The 18,702-nt window shown below is 41.2% G+C and overlaps 2 protein-coding genes across 2 annotated transcripts; one reads left to right on the top strand and one right to left on the bottom strand.

Moving 5' to 3' along the window:
• Positions 1-1,396: 1,396 nt before the first annotated feature.
• On the bottom strand, positions 1,397-2,934 carry C2cd4b (C2 calcium dependent domain containing 4B). The gene is made up of 2 exons (XM_046426660.1): positions 2,849-2,934; positions 1,397-2,643 (listed from the first exon to the last, which is right to left on the bottom strand). Exon 2 carries the CDS (start codon positions 2,606-2,608, stop codon positions 1,523-1,525), a length of 1,086 nt encoding a protein of 361 aa, XP_046282616.1. The 5' UTR covers positions 2,609-2,643; positions 2,849-2,934; the 3' UTR covers positions 1,397-1,522.
• Positions 2,935-8,160: 5,226 nt separating this feature from the next.
• LOC124080659 (upstream-binding protein 1-like) lies at positions 8,161-11,393 on the top strand. The gene is given in 3 exon segments (XM_046426686.2): positions 8,161-8,981; positions 8,984-9,345; positions 9,348-11,393. Coding segments are annotated over 3 exon segments (1,518 nt in total). The 5' UTR covers positions 8,161-8,167; the 3' UTR covers positions 9,690-11,393.
• Positions 11,394-18,702: the final 7,309 nt, after the last annotated feature.

The raw sequence follows: 18,702 nt of genomic DNA, 5'->3' as shown, positions 1-18,702 counted from the left end.
TCCAACTAGGCTTATTTCCCCTGCATTCAAGGGGCATTTAATGACTAAGGCATCTCTTCACAGACTCTGTGAGGCAGAGATTACCCCCATGTCACTGAAGAAAATGAGGTTCAGGGAGATGACTTGATTTTCCCTGGTTCAGATTAGTAGTTCAGTGACAGAAAAAAGTCCAAACTGTATTTGGGTCCTACTCAACTTTCCACTATGCCCTAGATACAAATAGTCAAGGGTAAACCCTTCTAGTTTAAACTAGTTTCCAACAGAGATCAGTAGAGTAGAGGAAAGGGACAAAGAAGGATGGAGGTGGGGAAGGCATGTGGAAGTACTGGGGAACAAATCTACCAAATATGCTATGCCTGTGTACACCACAATGAATCCCATATAAAATTAGAATACACTAATTAAAATTGTAGGAGATCAGGGGATAGAAATGGGGAGGGAAAGGGAAGTACTGGGGAATTAGATTTATCAAATTGTGTTATATGCATGTGCAAATATGGCATAATGAATCTCACATTATGTATAATCACCAATTTTTTAAGAAAAGAAACTCTTATTAGTGTTGAAGAAACTGAGAATTTACATTTCAATGAATCTGGGACATCCTACTGCAAAACTAATTACTATGTAACTACATAGGTAGATGGGAATATGCCACAAGAAATTGTTTGAAGAGGCAGGAAAGATTTCCCAGGGCCTTCCAGAGAAGGAAGAGAGATGCCAGGAGTATCTTTTCCTCACATGATCATTGGAAGATTCTTCACTTCCCAGGTTTTTCTCTTCTTCAGCAACCCCCACCCCCACCCCACTGAACTGAGGGGCACTTAACCATTGAGCCACACCCTTTTTATTTTGAGATAAGGTCTCACTAAGTTGCTTAGAGCCTCACTAAGTTGCTGAGGCTGGCTTTTAACTTGAGATCCTCCTACCTCCGCCTCCCAAATTACTGGGATTACAGGCGTGGGCCACTGTGCCTGGCTTCCTCAGCAATTCTTGAAGAATTCACTTTCAAAAGAATCCTGTTTTTTCTCAGCGAGGAATTTTCCTCCCAACAAGATGTCCTTGTCATAAACGTGTGTCTCACTGTGATGCGTATGCACACGTATCACCTAAAGCTGTATATGAAGCTATCTATGAATCTCAGCGTTGGGCATGATTCTGAATGAAAAATTGTTTTTGTTTTATCAATAAACCGTTTAGCATTCTCTTAAAGCAGAAAGGAAGGACAAACAAAGCAGATGGGTGTACTTCCTTTCTCTTTCTCATCCAGTCCCAAGCCATCCCTCTCTTACTTTGAATGTAAAAAATGGTCTGGTAACAAGGACTCAGTACTGTAAATAGAGGAGTCATTATTCTTTCCTTCTCTACGAATAAATAAAGAACTAAAACATCGAGGTAAGATCATAAATAGAAAAATAGATAAATAACATTTATTTTGTACAAAGTAGCTGTCAGTGTCCAAGAGCCAAGCAGCTGTTGGTGTCCCCAGATGCCAAAGGCAACCAAGAGAGGGGCCGAGTCCTCAGAGGAGCAGGAGAGAGCCCAGCAGCAGCTCGCCCTGGCCCAGGACGTGGCCCCGCTCCAGGCCGCGGCCTTTTTTCTCCGCCTTGACGCGCACAGTCAAGTGGCGCACTTGGTCTTCCGTGAGCCCATCGAAACAGAAGTCCTGGTCAAAGGCGTCCTTGAGACTCCGGCGGAGCACTGAGCTACGTTGCTTGCGAGTGGAGCCTGTAGGCTGCAGAACTAGGCTGATGCGGCAGCCAAGGGCCCGGGGCTCAGGGGTACCTCCGGCCAGGCCCTCGGCTCCCAGCAGTCGGATGCGGAGGCGGCCGCTGCTGGGACAGTAGTTGGCGGCCAGGCGCAAGGCGCAGCCAGCGCGGCCCAGTGCCACGGTGCCCTCAGCTTCCACGAGCTTAGTCCGTGGGTCCAGGGACAAGGGCGAACACGGTGCGGGGGTTTTGGGCTGAGAGGCGGAGCAGCGCTCCACGTCTCCGTCCCGGTTGGAGGCAGAGCGTGCGCGAGCCAAGCCGCGACTCCTCGGAGCCCGCAGCGCGCGACTTAGCAGCCCGTTAGGGGCGCGCAGGAGGCGGCGACCGCCAGGCCTTGGGGAGAGCGCGTCCCGAGGCGGACAGGGACAGCCAGGTGCCGCGGCGGGAGCTGCGTCCGGGGTTCGCAGGGGCAAACGGGTGACGTCCCCTTCTCGGTTGCCCCCATAGGTGTGCGCTCGGGGTCTGGCAGCTGGCGGCTGCAGGAGCGCGGCGGCACGGGGATCCCCTAGAAAGAGCGACTCCTTGCGGCGCGTGTGCGGGCTCTCCAGTAGCGTGCAGAAGCCGTAGGCGGTGAGCGCGCGGGGCAGGTGAGGCAGCGAGAGCGCGGCCTGTGAGCGCGGGTCCCAGTCGGTGCGACCCGCGCCCTCATCGTCCGCGCGGGGCCACAAGTCCGGTTCCGCGGCGCACCGCCGGGGCAGGGCGCCGGCCGGGGGAGATTCTGGTGGGCACGGCAGGGACAGCCGCGGCGGGATGCAGAACTCGGGGATGCGACCCGGAGTGAGAACGTTAGAGAAGGCGGGCTCTGGAGCTGAGGAACGGAGTTTCCCGAGGAGCCGCATACTCAAAGGCTGGAAGGAGCAGGAAAAAAGTGTTCCTGGGGGAAGAGAGAAACTGCTTGAGTTTGGGTGCCTGGAGCTGCTGGACTCCCGCTGGAGAGGCTAGATCCTTCCCCCACAGCCTCTGAAAGTACCTACAGATTTACCTAGGACCCTGGGTCAGCCCGAGTCTCTCGCACACCCTCAGACCCACCCTGCCCTCCATTCATTGAAACTAAATACACGAACAAATAGAAATCAGACCTTTTCCTCTTCGTAAATCTGTCTGGGTCTGGTTGCAAGCTCAGAGCTGATAACTCCACGGTCGTGGCTGGGGCGCTAGGTCCAACTCTACAGCTGGGACAGTGGCACTCCTCTCTTATAGTGTAACTGGAGTCCCGCCCAGTTGCCTGGAGTCCAACCCCTGGAGACACTGGACAGCCCGCCTTCCCAGTCACCCCTTCCTATGACGATTGGAGTCCTTCATTGGGCGCTGCAGTCTGAGCGACGCTGTCTCGGGGTCAGACGCCTTCTGGTTAGCCTTGGGACCTCTTTCGCCATAATTGCAGGGAGTGGAATAGACAGTTGGGGTGTAGGAGCTGCAGGTGAAGAGAGGATGCCCTGTTGCTGTGCGGAAGAATTGGCGGCTGGAAATGTTTGTTGCATCTTGGAGAATGTGAAGCAATATGAAAAGAACCATTAGTTTCTAGGCTGGGAGATAAATCCTGTCACCCACTCTGCACCTGACCTACAAGTCCTAGGGATTTCTGTTTTCCTGCCCCCTCGCCCTTACTCTGCAAATGAGTGAGTACCCATTTCCAAGTACACATGCTCCTTCACTTAGAATGGGGTTACACCAGGATAAACCCATGGTAAACTGAAGATTTTGATAGGCTGAAAAATGCATTAGCATAACCTACTTTACACATGTTCCAAATTCTTACATCTTCCTATGGTTGGGCAAAATCATCTGAGGAAAACCCTTTTTTGAAATAAAATGTGAAATAGTTCGTTTAGTTCAAAGTGGAAAACAATGGTCTTATGTGCTTGCTTTTGTAACAGGATGAAGTTAAACATTTATGCCCAGAGTATAAGTCGGAACTATCCCTGTATCTTATTTAGCATCTGTCTCCCTCTGCTGGACTGTGATCTCCTTAGTGGAAAGAATATCTATAAAAATTTCTCAGTAACTTTAGTTGCTGCCTATTATCTTCATTGTCACAAAAGTTGGGATTTCTATCTCTTGCCCTAAAAACCACATTTGATGTTTCCAAAGCTGCTACTTTTTTTTTCTGCTCTTACATGGACATATTCAGCTAGGAAAGCACCTTACAAATAACCTAAGTTTACTCTTTCCATCCTCTAACTTCATTTTCTGGGATGAGAAAGTTGGGGAAATTTTGTGAAGTTTAAAGAAAGCTACTGAATGTCAGAACCTAGAACTAGCAATTTCCTATTTGGCTCTGCATGACATATGTCCTGCTGTCTGAAATGCCCTTTCCCTGATTTTTTTTTTCTTTCTGTAGCAATTCCTGTTTATTTTCCATAATTCAGTCCACACATTCCGCCCCCCCTTCAGGAACTTTTACCTAACTCTTCTACTGCAGTTCATCAGACTCCTTACACATAATATGTACCACCATTGTTTCATTTAGCATGCTGTTTGGAATATTGGGTTTATAAGTTTTTCCTCCCCTAATAGACTAAGTTTCCTGTGAGCAAGGATTGGGGCAATGCAACTAGGGTGGAGGTTAGGGAACCCATTATGAGTGTATGTGAAATAAATAAAAATTCTAAGATATGGAATCTGGTCTTCCTCCAAATCCAGTTGCCCTATCCAAGGGTCAAGGCTGCCTCTTATTTCTCTCTTATCCAATTCCAGCACCAGGGATATGATCCCAGGAAATAGTAAGGCTCTGTAAATATTTGATGAATTATATTGTGTTGATTTGATGCCAATCTACAATCCAGGTCTTATGACTGTCAGCTGCTTTCAAGCCACATATCTTTGTAACTACAATTCTTTCTCACAACAAATCAGTGAGATGTTGTTTCTGTTTTCCACATGAAAAACTGAGTCTCAGTTTAAGAGACTTGTCTAGGGTCGTTTAAGTGATGAATCATAGTCCACATATACTAAGTCCTAGCTTTTTTTCTAATTTCTTCTTTCTGTCCTGCCTGTCTTTTTTCTTACTGTTCCCTTCATTCACTCAGTTCCATATAACCACTGAGTCTATGGTGTAACAGGCACTCTGCGACTTGTATAGCACTTTATACCCAGAATTCTAATTCTCAAACCACCCAAGTCTATATTATCCACTATTCTTGCTTAGGGATAAGCCCCAATATTTCTAAATTTTTCAACTTAAGGAGAGTTAATGCTTTCCCTGTATTAATAATGTTTTGTTTCTTAATTGACCACTGTTTCCATTTGGGGTATGCATTTTTTAAATTGCATTTAAAAATTCAGTTTAAAAAATGTTTTTAGTTGTAGATGGACTCAATACCTTTATTTAATTATATGTGGTGCTGAGAATCGAACCCAGTGCCTCACACATGCTAGGCAAGCATTCTACCACAGAGCCACAACCCCAGCCCCTAGGGTATGATTTTGAGGGGTAAGTATCAATTGATATGTAGCCACTGGGGCCAGGGAGCAATAGACATTCCTGCTAAACCAAAACTTTCTGGCAGTGGCATCTCTAAGGGTCTCTGATAGGGTCTCTCTGGCTTATCAGGACAATCTGTAGATTGGTGGATGAAGAGTCTTTTCTAAAGCAGAGCACATCTGCTTTATGTCTCAGGGTACATGCAGCTCATTTCAAACTAAAACTCCGTGAAAATGACTTTTCCTCTCCTGAAAGGCTTTGTGACAGAAACACACACATGCCATTGTGGGAGAATGCCACTGAAAGCAGGACATGAGATGTGAGTGAATGTGCTTCCAGCATGTCCATGTCTATAGAGCAACACAAGCAGGGCTGAAAACTCAATCTCTGTCAAAAGGGTTCTCCCAAAATACATTTCCCATGAATCAACATTCTATAGAAGAGAAAGTAAGGTAAAGGGAAATTAAATTACTTACCAGGAACACACTCAAGTTAGTCATTCCTTTGTACTGATATCTGCAGACTGAATCCACAGTTATCCTTCAGGATTCTTAAATCACATTTGGACAAAGTGAAAAGGGACCCATCAGTGAAGACTCTCATCTCCCCAGTTGCTTTCTGTTTTGTGCCTATCATTACTCAAAGTCTGCTATCATATATTCAAAGCTTTGAAATTATTTCAAAGAAGCTATCTCAATATCAATGTTTACAGGATACTCTATTAGGTAGACGTCATGTTAAATGTTTAATATATTTTATCTTATCTAAACAACTCTAAACAGAAGATAGGGATACAGAAAATGAGGCTAATAAAGGAAAAATAATTTGTCCAATGTCTCACATCTAGTAGTAGCAGAGCTGGGACTTAAACTAGATCCATCTGGCTCATTGTCATGTGTGCTTATAGCCACTTTCCTAGAGTACTCCCCTCAAAGCCATTTTTTTTTTAAATCTCGTCTAGGTGGCTAGGTAAAAGAGAAACATTGGATCTGAGTTGAAACTTTATTGATTAAATAAGAACCTAATATAGTAAAGCATGATGAAATTGTAATGAGCAGGAAATCATGCACTAGTTGTGCATAGGAGTGCTGTGCCATTTGTAAACAGAATCCTTGTTCTCCCAGGAAGTGTGTTAATTTTCTTTATTTATAATATATCTAGTTCCAAAAAAGGATTCAGGTGACTTACATAACAGACCCAGGGAATTTATAAGCCACTAGAGTCTGACATGATGAAAATGGAAAAGATGTTAAAGAAACTTGTATGAAATCACAGATTGTTTGTGTCAATACCTATGCCCTGGAATGGGAAGGAAAAAGTAGCAAGACAGTTAAAGAGTCTCCCTGGGAAAGGTCTGGATGGTGAGAAGTTCCACAGAAGATTCACAATCTACTAGCCTCAGAAAGCCTTGGAGAAAACCGTGTTTAGCCATGTGGGAATGGCCCTATATCTTTACAGAACAAAATACGATCTCATAAAATCATCAAGAAGACAGAACATCAGAAACCTATTTCTGATGGAGCCTTCAAAGAAACTAGCAAAAACCAAAACTATGTGGCTTAATATCATAACTGGATATCTATGTGATTTCCTAAGGCCCAGTCTTTTTTTTATTTTTTTATTTTTTTAATTGGTTGTTCAAAACATTATAAAGCTCTTGACATATCATATTTCATACATTAGATTCAAGTTGGTTATGAACTCCCAATTTTACCCCAAATACAGATTGCAGAATCACATCGGTTACACATCCACATTTTTACATAATTCCCTATTAGTAACTGTTGTATTCTGCTACCTTTCCTATCCTCTACCATCCCCCCTCCCTCCCCTCCCATCTTCTCTCTCTACCCCATCCACTGTAATTCATATCTCTCCTTGTTTATTTTCCCATTCCCCTCACAACCTCTTATATGTAATTTTGTGTAACAATGAGGGTCTCCCTCCATTACCATGCAATTTCCCTTTTCTCTCCCTTTCCATCCCACCTCATGTATCTGTTTAATGTTAATCTTTTCTTCCTGCTCTTCCTCCCTGCTCTGTTCTTAGTTGCTCTCATTATATCAAAGAAGACATTTGGTATTTGTTTTTTAGGGATTGGCTAGCTTCACTAAGCATAATCTGCTCTAGTGCCATCCATTTCCCTGCAAATTCTATGATTTTGTCATTTTTTAGTGCTGCGTAATACTCCATGGTGTATAAATGCCACATTTTTTTTATCCATTCATCTATTGAAGGGCATCTGGGTTGGTTCCACAGTCTAGCAATTGTGAATTGTGCTGCTATGAACATCGATGTAGCAGTATCCCTGTAGTACGCTCTTTTAAGGTCTTCAGGGAAAAGTCCAAGAAGGGCAATAGCTGGGTCAAATGGTGGTTCCATTCCCAGCTTTCCAGTGAATCTCCATACTGCTTTCCAGATTGGCCACACCAGTTTGCAGTCCCACCAGCAATGTACAAGAGTACCCTTTTCCCCACATCCTCTCCAGCACTTGTTGTTGTTTGACTTCATAATGGCTGCCAATCTTACTGGAGTGAGATGGTATCTTAGGGTGGTTTTGATTTGCATTTCTCTGACTGCTAGAGATGGTGAGCATTTATTCATGTACTTGTTGATTGATTGTATGTCCTCCTCTGAGAAGTGTCTGTTCAGGTCTTTGGGTAAGGCCCAGTCTTAAAAAGGAACAAACAGGGAGCCGGAGCCGGATCCCTACCGAAGCCAGCGTCCGGGCCGGCGAAGCGGCGTCGGCGGGGACGCGCCGCGGAGCTCTGGCCTCTTCGCCCCTGACGCGGAGGCCGCGCTGCGCGGGGCGGCGGCGAGGCCGGAAGATGGCCTGGGTGCTCAAGATGGATGAGGTGATCGAGTCTGGGCTCGTGCACGACTTCGACGCCAGCCTTTCGGGCATCTGGCAGGAGCTGGGCCCCCGCGCCTACAGCATGAGTGTCTTATTGGCATAGAATCCAGGGTCCTGTGCATGCTAGCTAATGATATGTTGGCATTGCCCATTTTCAAGCAGGAAGATCCTAGCCTTCCATTGGATGGTGAAACGAAACATCCACCCTTTCAGTATGTGATGTGTGCTGCCACATCACCGGCAGTAAAACTACATGATGAAACACTCACTTACTTGAACCAAGGTCAGTCTTACGAAATTCGGATGTTGGATAATCGGAAAATGGGAGATATGCCTGAGATCAGTGGAAAGTTGGTAAAGAGCATCATAAGGGTTGTATTCCATGACAGACGGCTACAATATACAGAACATCAGCAACTTGAAGGTTGGAAGTGGAATCGCCCAGGAGACAGATTTCTTGATTTAGATATTCCAATGTCTGTGGGCATAATCGATACAAGGACAAATCCAAGTCAGTTAAATGCAGTTGAGTTTCTGTGGGACCCTGCAAAACGCACATCTGCTTTTATTCAGGTACACTGCATCAACACAGAATTTACTCCTCGGAAACATGGAGGTGAAAAGGGAGTACCTTTCAGGATCCAGGTGGTCACCTTTAAGCAGAATGAAAATGGAGAATACACAGATCATCTTCACTCCGCTAGTTGCCAAATTAAAGTTTTTAAGCCTAAAGGTGCAGACAGAAAACAAAAAACTGACCGAGAAAAGATGAAAAAAAGAACAGCTCATGAAAAAGAAAAGTATCAGCAGTCCTATGATACCACAATCCTCACAGAGATGAGGCTTGAGCCTATAATTGAAGATGCAGTTGAACATGAGCAGAAAAAGTCCAGCAAGCAGACTTTGCCAGCAGACTACAGTGATTCTCTGGCAAAGGAGGCAGTTGTTCTCCGTGGCCTGATACCCCCACAACCTATGCGAATAACAGCCCTTCACCAGCGCCCACTTTCACCTCTTCCCAGCAGAGCACTTTCAGTGTTCCAGACAGCAATTCTTCTTCCCCAAATCATCAGGGAGATGGAGTTTCACAGGCATCTGGTGAACAAATTCAGCCTTCAGCTACAACCCAGGAAACACAACAGTGGCTGCTCAAAAACAGATTCTCTTCCTATACAAGACTGTTTTCTAATTTTTCAGGTGCCGACTTATTAAAACTGACAAAGGAAGATTTAGTTCAAATTTGTGGTGCAGCCGATGGAATTCGGCTCTATAATTCACTGAAGTCAAGGTCGGTTAGGCCCCCCGCTTAACCATCTATGTCTGCCAGGAGCAGCCGAGTAGTGCCACCCTGCAAGCGCAGCAGCAAGCTGCAGGCAGTGGAGGCGAGAATGGCAGTGGGACGCCTTACGTTTACCATGCAATCTACTTGGAAGAAATGGTTGCCTCAGAAGTTGCGCGACAACTTGCGTTGGTGTTTAATATTCCTCTCCACCAAATTAACCAGGTTTACAGACAGGGTCCCACTGGCATCCACATTCTTGTTAGTGATCAGATGGTTCAGAACTTTCAAGATGAGAGTTGTTTTTTATTCTCTACAGTAAAAGCTGAAAATAATGATGGTATCCACATAATTTTGAAGTGATGTCTTATGTAGACTGAACTATATCCAGTACCAAATAAAGTCACGCTAAAAGTGTGTGAAGACTGAATCCAAGAAGTCTTGGGATTGGATTTTACTATATGAAATGTTTCATATTGAAAACACAGATGACCTTTCTAATGAGTTGTATGAGAGGCAAATCTCACTGTCACTGCCATAGCCAAGCATCCTCGTGAGAGTGAGCACGTTGGGACAGCGTGCATCCAGCTCTGGAGGCCGTGGGGCAGGCGTGGCTACCTGCTTCTCTGGCAGAGGCCAGTAGATACAGCTCCCAGAAGTAGCCCTTGGGCTTTTTACACTGTATGCGGTTTGGAAATGAATGTAAAACTTAACCATGGGCATTTACCTATCTGTGCCAGTTTGGTTTCTATTGCCTGAACCTTATGCTGACCTGGGGAGGAGATGGGGGACAGTGCTATTGTGGAGCCAGAAAGGATTCCTTCAGCAGAGAGATGGACTGTGCTGATGTGGTGATGGTCAGGTAAGAGGCTTGGCACCTTCTCAGAAGAAATCATGTCTAAGGGTATAGGTTTGAAATGATCATGCCAGACTGGAGAGGATCCAAGCCAGGAAGATGGGCTTGAAGCAAACTGCATTATCAGGAGTACCTTGGTGAGAGGATCAGTGTAAATCCTAACAGGTACAAAGACTTGTGTTTTTGCTTTGTCACAGATTTATTGAATAACTTTTTTGCTTCTGCTTCCAATTTTAGCATTTTAGTTTCTGGTTTTCATTTTTTGGAAGCCTCCTTGCCTTTTAGACTCGTCGTTTTCTTTCTTGTTTCCTTCTTATTTCTCCACCCCCTTACTCCTGAGCATTTTTAAAGACCTACCCCAGACATTGGAAATAGGTGACATAGGTAGGAGGCACAAAGTTTTATTGTTGGTAGCTTCTGAGTTGGTGTTATGGGATCTTTGTTATGAACAAGATGAGATTTTTCATGGAAACACTAGATATCATAAATCTAACACTAAAATGTATCAAAAAAAAATCCCTTGGTCTCTTCTTAAGATACTGAGCTTCAGTACAATCATGAATAAACATTCGGATTGAGAGGTTTTTAATAACCACACAATGGCTTTTTCTTAAAGTATGCATCTTTCATAAAAAGTGTGCTAGCAACTTCCCCCCCAGCCCACCAAAGGGAATCCACTGGTTTCTTCTTTTGCTCCTCCCTTCACTCAGAGCCTTTCCAGAATTCATTGAGCATTTTTTGAGGCCTATGGTGTATCAGACTGAATTTTTAAACTTTTTAATTACAGCATCTCTGTTTACTAAGCTCTTTTGGCTTTGAATGTACCATTTGAGCCTCGTCTTTGTTCAGGTGGAAATAGGAATGATTAATTGTAAGTTTGAAATCTCTCCCAGAAGACAAATGACTTCACTAGGTGAAAGCTTTGACATTTTGGTTTATTCATAAAGGGGTTAATTATTTGCTACAAAGAAGCACTGTCTGAATATTTTCATCTTAGTTCAGAAATATCTGTTACTCCTATAGACCATGTAGGAGGAGAGTTTTCCTTTCTGTCCTTCTCCCCTTTGCTTTTGTGTGACCACATGTTTTCTGTACCAGTCACTTGGTTCTTGAAAGAAGTAAGCTTCTCAGTTGTTTTAGAGTTTTGCTTGTCTATTTAGCATTCCTTTGGGTCTCATGATTTATGGAACAATAAATGTCATTTAATGCTGTGTGCTATTTTGAATTCATCAGGTTTTAGAAAAGTGGGATAAAATACAAGCTCATCAAACTTGAAATTAATACTGAGTGGCATTGACCGTTAGTCTGTCCCAGTAAAACAGGTTAAATAAATTATGGCACCAGCAAATTTGCTACTTTGTTTTTTTAATAGTAGGATGTACACATTTTCAGTACAATAAATGTTTTCTGATTGTTTTGCAAACGTGTCTCATTTAAAATGTCAGTTCTTGCTAGTTTCACTTCAAGTTGACTTTCACCTTGCTAGTTTCATCTCAAGTAGAGTCATAGAACCAAGAGAGCCACTGTCCTGAGCATACCTCAGAACAAATATTGTAAGAGGCTAAGCTCTTGTAGGTTTTTTCCCTCAAAACTAAGGACAGGTTATTCTACAAACTGTTCTTTACAGAGGAAACAAACCTGGTTTTCTCACTTGAGGTAACCCTCTATTTTTATAAATGAGGTCATGGATCGTTTAGCATCAAGTCCAATAGCAGTGAGAGGTTGTATCCTAACTCAAGAGAGAATGTATGGCAGTCTCTGGTCATTAGAAAAAAAAATCTTCTTCAGTGCTGGGGATTAAATCCAGGGCCTCACACATGGCCAGGTAAAGTACTCTACCAATGAATTATAATCCCAGCTTTAAATTTAATACAAACTAATCATTTTAACAAGTTTGTTACATGCTCATTTGTTCACTTAAATGGCTTCATCAGTTATGTCCTCCATCCCTAACAGTGGTGCAGATTATATATATAATATAAAAATAACTGCTATGGCATTCATATAACCAGGAAATACTGGAGTTTATCAAAAAGCAATAAAATACTAAGTACTTTAATGCTTACTCAATCTTGCTAAGTCAATTTATGGGGGGGTATATATTTATCTGCCATCTTTGAATGCAGCTGAGGCATTTGTCCCCTTAAAAATGCTTTTATCATTGTCTATAAAAACATAGAAAGCATTTTTGTTTTTATTTCTCATGAGTTCTAAGAAGTGGTTGCAAGGATCAGCTGTCATTAACATTTGAGTTCACAGTGAAGGTGGTAATGGGTTCCTAATCTTCAATAAAGATCACAAATGTGGACAGTGCAGAGCAGGACTCAACATATAGCATCATATCTTATTTCAGGTAACATTAGGAGGTCTGAATTTGGAAAACGGTTTTATTCAGATTTATGTGCCAGAAAATAGCAATAAAACCCTCTGAATTAAGTATTGCAATGGTTTATTCATTTTTATATTGTGAGTCCAAAAGGTGCCAACAGTTTTCTGAGTTTTAAGTGTGTAAAATTTTTGAATAGTTTTGGTGTAACCTGATTTTTAAAATTTAAAAATAAAAAAAATCACATCCATTCTAAAAAAAAAAAAAAAAGGAACAAACAGCATCAAAGTGGTATGTGAGGGAGATGATAGATTTTTCTTATTTCCTTTTTGTAGTTACTGAAATTTTTATCAATATACACTCTGGTTCATTGAAAGTTTGAGCAAGCCTACAAAAATATATGCACAGATAAAAGTAAAAAGAAGTAGGCAAAGTCATTGAAATAGAAGAAATATAAAAGTAGGGAAGATATGATAAAATCTGAAATGAGGTTACAATGGGAAATATGGGGTGAGGCTTTGTAACTGCCATAGTACTGCAGGAGGAGCCCAGGGTCTGGCATCTGAGGAGTTGACTTTGAGTACTAGTTCAGCAATTTGCTTTGTGTCTTTGATCAAGTCAAAGATCAAATCAACTTCTAGTATACCTCATTTTCATCTGTAAGAAGGGGAAAAAGTGTCTTTTTAAGAAATTATGTGTGGAAGTATTTTTTAAGCATTAAAGTGCTATTGATCTTCTACTCCCTCATTTCCATGCTTCTACATATGTCTCTATATCCTCACCTGCTTTCAATACTCCTCCTCCTCCTCCTGGGACTGTGCTCAAAAGTCACTTCCTTCTGAAAGCCCTCTATAACTGCCCATGCTTGGTCGTGTACCACTGTTTTCTATGACATTCCTTCTGAGTAAAGATAGAGGCAGTGCAATAGATTTTGAGGTCTCTCAGCCTTTGGTTCACAAACCTGGCTCTGCCATTTTCTATGTGTGTAACCTTGGCCAACTTTGTAAGAGCTTCTGAGCTCCCATCCTATCTGTCAAATGAGAGTTACAGTCTGTATTAGCTGCATTTTGTAAGGATCAGAGAAAGGGTATAGAAAATACAAGATATGGGCAAAGTGGTGTGCACCTTAACTCCAGCTCCCTAGGAGGCTGAGGCAGTGGATCACTTGAGTTTTGGAGTTCAAAGCTAACCTGGACAATATAGCAAGACCTCCCATTTTTAAAAAAAACTACATAAAAAGGTACAAGGCACATAATAGGACTTACTATATTTTGGTAATCAATACTAAAATTATTTGTTTGGGTTATGTTTTCCACATTAAGCTTTCAAAATTTCTCAGTTTGCTAAAGCACTTTGTTTATATTGGAAAGGACAGTTTTGGGGAAACAGCTTATGAAATACATATAAAATGACCTCCTAAGCATACTAGTTCTTCACTTTGAAAGAGCTTCAAAGAATGGCACACTATTTAATAGTACAATAATTAAATGTATAAACAAGTTACCAAATGAAGGTTGGGGTGGATAAAATCAATATCCATTTTTTTCCCTGAGGAGTATGAAAATTTCTCCTTTTTATTTTTCCAGGTAATATGCAGACCAATTCATGGTTACCTTTTAAAATTCTTCAACTCATTAAGACTTTCTCCTTTGATGTCAAAAGTTCGTCTCCTTCATGTTGGTTCTATGTACACAGAATTCCTAATCATTTTTATAAACATTGTATTTATTTAATCCTCATGACAAACACAGCAACCTAATACTTTATAGATGAAGAAATTGGAACTTGGTGTTGTTCAACATACACTTGGCTGAGTCTTTATTCCAACCTTAGGCTTGGCTCTCAGTATTATGTTCTTTTTCCCAAAAGTCCTTTCAGTTGCTTATGATTCAGAATGTTTATAAAATATACTGGAACATTTGTTTCTCAGTCAGAGCTGATCATACTCAAATTGTCATCAGAGGTAAGAAGTAACTTAAGTTGCAGGCAAACATGCATGTATCATTGCCTTCTTTTACCCACCTTTAAACAGAAGAAAACTCACCTTGCTATGAGCTTTCTCTGCAGTACTCCTTCAGACTTTGTCTACCTTCTCTAGGTGAAATATTCCCTCTCCACAGGTTCAATTTGCTTGTCTAGTGCCTGCTTCTGGAAGCTGCTGTCATCAGCCTCCCTGCCCCACCTCCCATCAGTCCTCCCTCTTCACTCCTCCCAAGAATTGACAGACCTGATTTTATTTTTTTTAATTTTTTTTTAATATTTATTATTTATTTTTTTAGTTTCGGCGGACACAACATCTTTGTATGTGGTGCTGAGGATGGAACCTGGGCCGCACGCATGCCAGGCGACCGCGATACTGCTTGAGCCACATCCCCAGCCCCCAGACCTGATTTTATTATTATCCCAGTTCACAACCTTTTGTGGTGCCCTGCTACCTTCAGAATAAAGCCCAGACCTCTTTGCATCTTTGTTCTGGCATCTGGTATAAAAGAACCCCATGACTGGCCCCTCCCTACTAACATCCCCCCATCAACTCTTGCCACACCCACATGCCTGTCACTGTGCTTGCTATTCCTTGAGAATCTGTATTCTCTCACCTTCAGGACTTTGTACATGCTCTGGACTTTCCTGTCTCTGAAAAGCCCTCGCATCATCTGCATCTTTACTCTGATTCATGCTTCAAATGTAGTTTTGCCATCACCTCTGAATCATTGGGGAGGGGAAATTCGATTTTCATCTCCATCAGAGCACCCTGTGCCTACAGTAAGTGATCAAATATCTTGCCTTGCACTGCATTTCCATGCATTGATTTATGTGTCAAGTCTTTTAAATCAGCACTTGGGTAAACTGAGGCCAAAGACCATTAATCATCCCCACTCAGATGAGTGCATTTGTTGAATAGTTTACCCACTTAAATATGCTTTCTTTCCTTTGATAATACAAATTATCTATATTGCTGCTTAAAAGATACAAGTATAAGCTGCGTGTAAGTAAACTAGTATAAGTTTTTTAGATTGCCCATTCTATGTAAGTGAATAGATTTTTCCTGTGTGATCTCTCTTAACTATTGTTCCCTTAATTCACTATAGATGCTCTGGTCATTATTGCTTAAATCTCAAGTCAAAGAAATTGTCTTTTAATATTTCAAACATTTATCTTAAAAAGATTATGATGTTTTTATCTTAATCCAAGTAATAGATGTAACTTTTAATTTGATGAATATGTAAGCCTAAGATAATATTTGTATATTTATCATGTTGCTGTCTAACCATAAATCATTTTATTTGATCCCCAATCAACTTCTTGATCCTTATTGGCCCATTATATGTTTTAATATTTTACTCTAGGACTGGTAACAAAAATCCTCGGTGGTAACAAAATGTTGACCCATGCGCTACACCAATGGTAAGACTCTTTTTGAAGTCATATTTTTGTACTTTATGCATGCAGTTGTGTGCAAGCAATATTAAAACAAAGTCAGGCGTGGCCCACTGCCCTGGAGAGGCCCGACCCAGCACACCCGTGGTCCCAATTAAACCAAAGTGCAGCTCCATAGCCCAACATCAAGGTACCTACAGGCTTGAGGCTGCATACACCACCAAAGTGGGACATTGCTGCTTCTATTCTATGGACAACAATCAGGACCTGGTAAAATGTCACCAAGGTCCCTGTGGGCCTGGTTGCACCAGAGATATCTCTACTAGGCGTGCTAACAGTCACCATCCTGTTGCAGAAATAACAGGGAATCTTGTATAGGGTTGCCTCTCTCTTGTTTCTCCTGCTAACAGGAGAAACAATTACCTTTTATCTAGTCATATAATCTAATACCTCTATATTCTCACATCCTACTTCATAAACATCACAGCCTATCCCTACCACCACCACTAGAAACTGTAACCCAATATGCAAACTTATTGACTATTTGTTGAAGATAACTGAACTCATCATTTCTGTTTATAGCGACAAATCTGTAAATGTCAAAATAGAAGCTAATTGATTTACAGCTATATATTGGTTACATTGGGGGCTGTAATATTGACATTCCCCTTAAAGGTGAGGTATTGGTATTCCCCTTAAAGGTCAGGTTTTGGTAACCTTCAGGGACACTATAAGACAATAGGATAGAAGCTGCAGAACCTCAGATCTACACTGCAAGAGAGGAAGACACATAGACATCATGAAAAAACAAGGAATGAAAGTGCCCCAAACAAGCAAGAAACTACAACAATAGAATTCGTAGATAGCACAGTAGATGAAATGTCAAGAGAAGGTGTTCAGAATGTACATAATTAAGATGATCTGGGAATTAAAGAATGACCTAAGTGAACAAATGCAGGCAAAAATCAATCACTCCAACAAAAAGATAAGAGAGCAAATACAGGTAGCAAGAGATTACTTTAAGGAAGAGAGATACTTAAAACAAACAAACAAACAAAAACCAAACAAAACAACAACAAAAAAAACAGAAATCCTTGAATTGAAAGAAACAATAAACCCAAATAAAAAACTCAAAAGAAAGCATCTTCAACATACTAGATCACTTGGAAGACAGAACTTCAGACAATGAAGACAAAATATACAATCTTGAAAATGAAATTGACCACACAGTGAATGTGGTAAGAAACCATCAACAGAGCATCCAAGAATTATGGGATAACATCATCAAAAGACTTTATCTAAGATTTACTGGGATAGAGGAAGGCTCAGAGGTTCAAACCAAAGGAATGCACACTCTATTCAATGAAATAACATCAGAAAACTTCCCAAGCATGAAGAATGAGCTGGAAAATGAATGAAATACAAGAGGCCTACAGGACCCCAAATGTACAAAATTACAACAGATCTACAAGAAGATAATGAAAATGCCAAGCATAGAGAATAAGGATAGAATTTTAAAGGCTACAAGAGAAAAATCAGATTACATATAGAGGAAGACCAGTTTGAATCTCAGCAGATTTTTCAACCCAGACCCTCAATGCTAGGTGGTCCTGGAACAACATATACCAAGCTCTGAAAGAAAATGGGCGCCAACCAAGAATCTTAGGTCAGCAAAATTAAGCTTCAGATTTGATGACAAAATAAAAACCTTCCATAATAAAAGCTAAAAGAATTCATAGCAAGAAGGCCTGCACTATAGAACATTCTTTGCAAAATATTCTACAAGGAAATGAAAATCAACAATGAAATACTGCAAAGGGAGGAACTATACTAAAGGAAAGGCCAATTGAAGGAGAAACCAACTCAAGTTAAATACCAAAAATAAACAAAAATGACCGGGAATACAAATCATGTCTCAAAAATAACCCTGAATGTTAATGGCCTACACGCACCAATCAAGAGACATAGGCTGGCAGATTGGATTAAAAAAATATGCTGCCTTCAAGAAACTCATCTCATAGGAAAAGACATCCACAGACGGAAGGTGAAAGGTTGGGAAAAATCATACCCTTCACATGGACTGTGGAAACAAGCAGGGGTTTCCATCCTCATAATAAGACTTCAAGCCAAAACTAATCAAAAGAAATAAAGAAAGACATTTCATACTACTTAAGAGAACCATATATCAATAAGACAAAACAATTATAGATATATATGCCCCCAAAATGGAGCATTTATGTTCATCAAACAAACTCTCCTCAAGTCCAAGAGTCAAATTGACCACAACACAATAATTCTGTGACTTTAACACACATCTTTCAACACTGGATCGATCTTTTAAACAAAAGCTAAACAAAGAAACTATGAATTCAATAATACAATCAATAACTTAGACTTAACTGACATATATAGAATATTTCATCCATCAATGAGTGAATACACTTTCTTCTCAGTAGCACATGGATCCTTCTCTAAAATAGACCGTACATTATGCCACAAAGCAACTCTTAGCAAATAACAAAAAAAATAGAGATACCACCCTGTGTTCTATTAGATCATAATGGAACGAAATTAGAAATCAATAATAAAAAAATCTATTCCAACACCTGGAGATTAAATAATATGCTATTGAATGAATAATGGGTTGCAAAAAAACATCAAAGAGGAGATTAAAAATTTCTTAAGAGATAAATGAGAACACTGATACAACATATCAAAATCTCTGGGACACTATGAAGGCAGTACTAAGAAGAAAGTTCATTGCATGGAGTTCATTCCTTAAAAGAAGAAAAAGTCAACAAATAAATTACCTAATA

The sequence above is a fragment of the Marmota monax genome, unplaced genomic scaffold (assembly GCF_021218885.2).
Source record: "Marmota monax isolate L192 unplaced genomic scaffold, Marmota_monax_Labrador192_F-V1.1 WCK01_AAM20220418_F8-fsc00078, whole genome shotgun sequence".
Lineage (NCBI taxonomy): Eukaryota > Metazoa > Chordata > Mammalia > Rodentia > Sciuridae > Marmota > Marmota monax.
This window is presented reverse-complemented; position numbering and strand designations above follow the sequence as displayed.